Consider the following 2,443-nt stretch of genomic DNA (forward strand, 5'->3'; position numbering starts at 1 on the left):
ATATAGTACATAGTATAGAGTATATAGCATATAGTATATAGTATAGAGTATATAGTATAGAGTATATAGCATATAGTATATAGTACAGAGTATATAGTATAGAGTATATAGCATATAGTATATAATATATCGTACAGAGTATATAGCATATAGTATATAGTATAGAGTATATAGTGTATAGCATATAGTATAGAGTATATAGTACAGAGTATAGAGTATATAGTATATAGTATACAGCATATAGTATATAGTATAGAGTATATAGCATATAGTATATAGTATAGAGTATATAGCATATAGTATACAGTACAGAGTATATAATATAGAGTATATAGTATAGAGGATAGAGTATATAGTATAGAGTATAGAGCATATAGTATATAGTATATAGCATGTAGTATATAGCATATAGTATAGAGTATATAGCATATAGTATATAGTATATAGCATATAATATAGAGTATAGAGTATATAGCATATAGTATATAGGACAGAGTATATAGTATAGAGTAGTATAGTATATTGTATATAGTATATAGCATATAGTAAAGAGTATATGGTATAGAGTATATAGCATGTAGTATATAGTACAGAGTATATTGTATAGAGTATAGAGCATGTAGTATATAGCATGTAGTATATAGCATATAGCATATAGTATAGAGTATAGAGTATATAGTATAGAGAATAGAGTATATAGTATATATTATACAGTATATAGTATATAGTATAGAGTCTATAGCAGGGGTGGGCAATTAATTTTTACCGGGGGCCGCATGAGCAACCCGAGCACTGCTGGAGGGCCACATCAACAATATTTCAATTAAATTTGGCTCAATATTATTTTTGATATACCGTAAGATAAAAAATAATAATAATAATAATAATAATTTCATTTAACCTAACTTAACTTTATACAAAAGCAGATTGCTTTTGATGGTTTTATTTAAACTCTTAATCCTTAAATATTTATATTAGGCTATGTGAAATTGAAATAAGAAAACAAAAACAATCATTGAATCACTGCAATTTATTTTTAACTTGTTCACACTTTAACTTTGTTCCACAAACAAGGAAAAACAACAAACAACTTAACAAGTTTATAGAAATACTGCAATACAACAAACAATAACTTGTTATGTTTTCCACCTCATTTGATCTCTTCAGTGCGAATAATCCAGTCTGTTCTGGGCTTGAACAAGGGCATTGAAATCTGTCTGAATGTCTGAGGTGGCTGTGCGAAGGACAGCTGAGAGGTGCTCATCAGTGATAGAGGATCTGTGTTTGGATTTGTTGAACTTCATCACAGAAAATGTCTGTTCACATACATAGGTGGATCCAAAGAGGACCAGAATCCTCTGAGCATGCCTCCTCAGGTGTGGAAAGTTCTCCTCTCTGAGGGAGGAGTAAAAGTCCAGCAGTGAGACTGACCTGAAGTGCTCTGCCAGAAGTAGGTCAGACTGCAGGTCAATGAGCTCCATCTGAACATCGCTTGGTGCATTGTCCACACTGCAGTTGAAGGGAGAAGAAACCATGTGCATTTCACTCTCAAGAGTTTTGAAATCTTGAAATCGCCTCGAAAACTCTCCATGCAGTGCTTCTAACTTGCTTGAGTACTTGTGGAGGTGATCGGCTGATCTTGTGGCTTCCTTTAGTGTTGGCAAGTGGGTCAGCATGTTGTCCTTCACTTGGCTTGAGAGAAGCTGCAACTTTCTCATGAAAGCCGTCACTGCACTGTACATCTCATGCACAAAAAGGCCCTTGCGCTGCAGTTTGACATTCAGTTCGTTCATGAGTGCAGTCACATCCACAGCGAATCCGAGGTCTGCCACCCAGTCTTCATCTGAAAGTTCTGGGATGTCATGTCCTTTCTTCCCACAGAAATTCTGAATCTGGTCTCTCAGGTCCCAGACACTTTTCAGTACTTTGCCCAGGCTGAGCCACCTGACGTTGCTGTGGTAGCTTATGTCACCATGTTCACTCTCATTTTCCTCCAAAAGTGCAACAAATTGTCTATGATTTAACGCTCTCGCTCTGATAAAGTTAACTGTTTTACTTACAGCATCAACAACATGGTTCATTTTTAACACTGTCTTACACAACACTTCCTGATGTATAATACAATGCAAAAATGTCCATTTCTGCACAGGGTTCATTTCTGTCACTTTATCCTGCATCCTCTTTAAAAGTCCAACATTTTTCCCCGTCAGATTTGGACAACCATCTGTTGTCACACCTGCCAGCTTGTCCCATTTCAGTCCTAACATGTCCAAACACGCATTTACCTCTGTGAACAAGTCATTACCTGTGGTTGTCCCTTTAATTGACTGCATGGCTGCCAGCTCCTCCGTGATTTGAAAGTCTGCAGTTATCCCACGTAAGAAGATGAGCAGCTGGGCGGTGTCACGTACATCGCAGCTCTCATCCAAAGCCAGCGAAAAAC

At 36.3% G+C, this 2,443-nt stretch overlaps 1 protein-coding gene across 1 annotated transcript in view; it reads right to left on the reverse strand.

Annotated features, from left to right (window-relative positions):
* Positions 1-1,011: 1,011 nt before the first annotated feature.
* LOC138633518 (general transcription factor II-I repeat domain-containing protein 2A-like) overlaps positions 1,012-2,443 on the reverse strand; it is a 2,993-nt gene continuing 1,561 nt past the window's right edge. The window contains exon 3 of the mRNA XM_069719787.1: positions 1,012-2,443. This exon is cut by the window's right edge and continues 139 nt beyond it. Coding sequence (XP_069575888.1) covers positions 1,164-2,443 — 1,280 coding nt within the window. The 3' untranslated portion in view covers positions 1,012-1,163.

The sequence above is a fragment of the Brachyistius frenatus genome, unplaced genomic scaffold, assembly GCF_029030835.1.
Source record: "Brachyistius frenatus isolate BFR_SWC_R1_liver_20210118 unplaced genomic scaffold, ASM2903083v1 Contig_224, whole genome shotgun sequence".
Lineage (NCBI taxonomy): Eukaryota > Metazoa > Chordata > Actinopteri > Embiotocidae > Brachyistius > Brachyistius frenatus.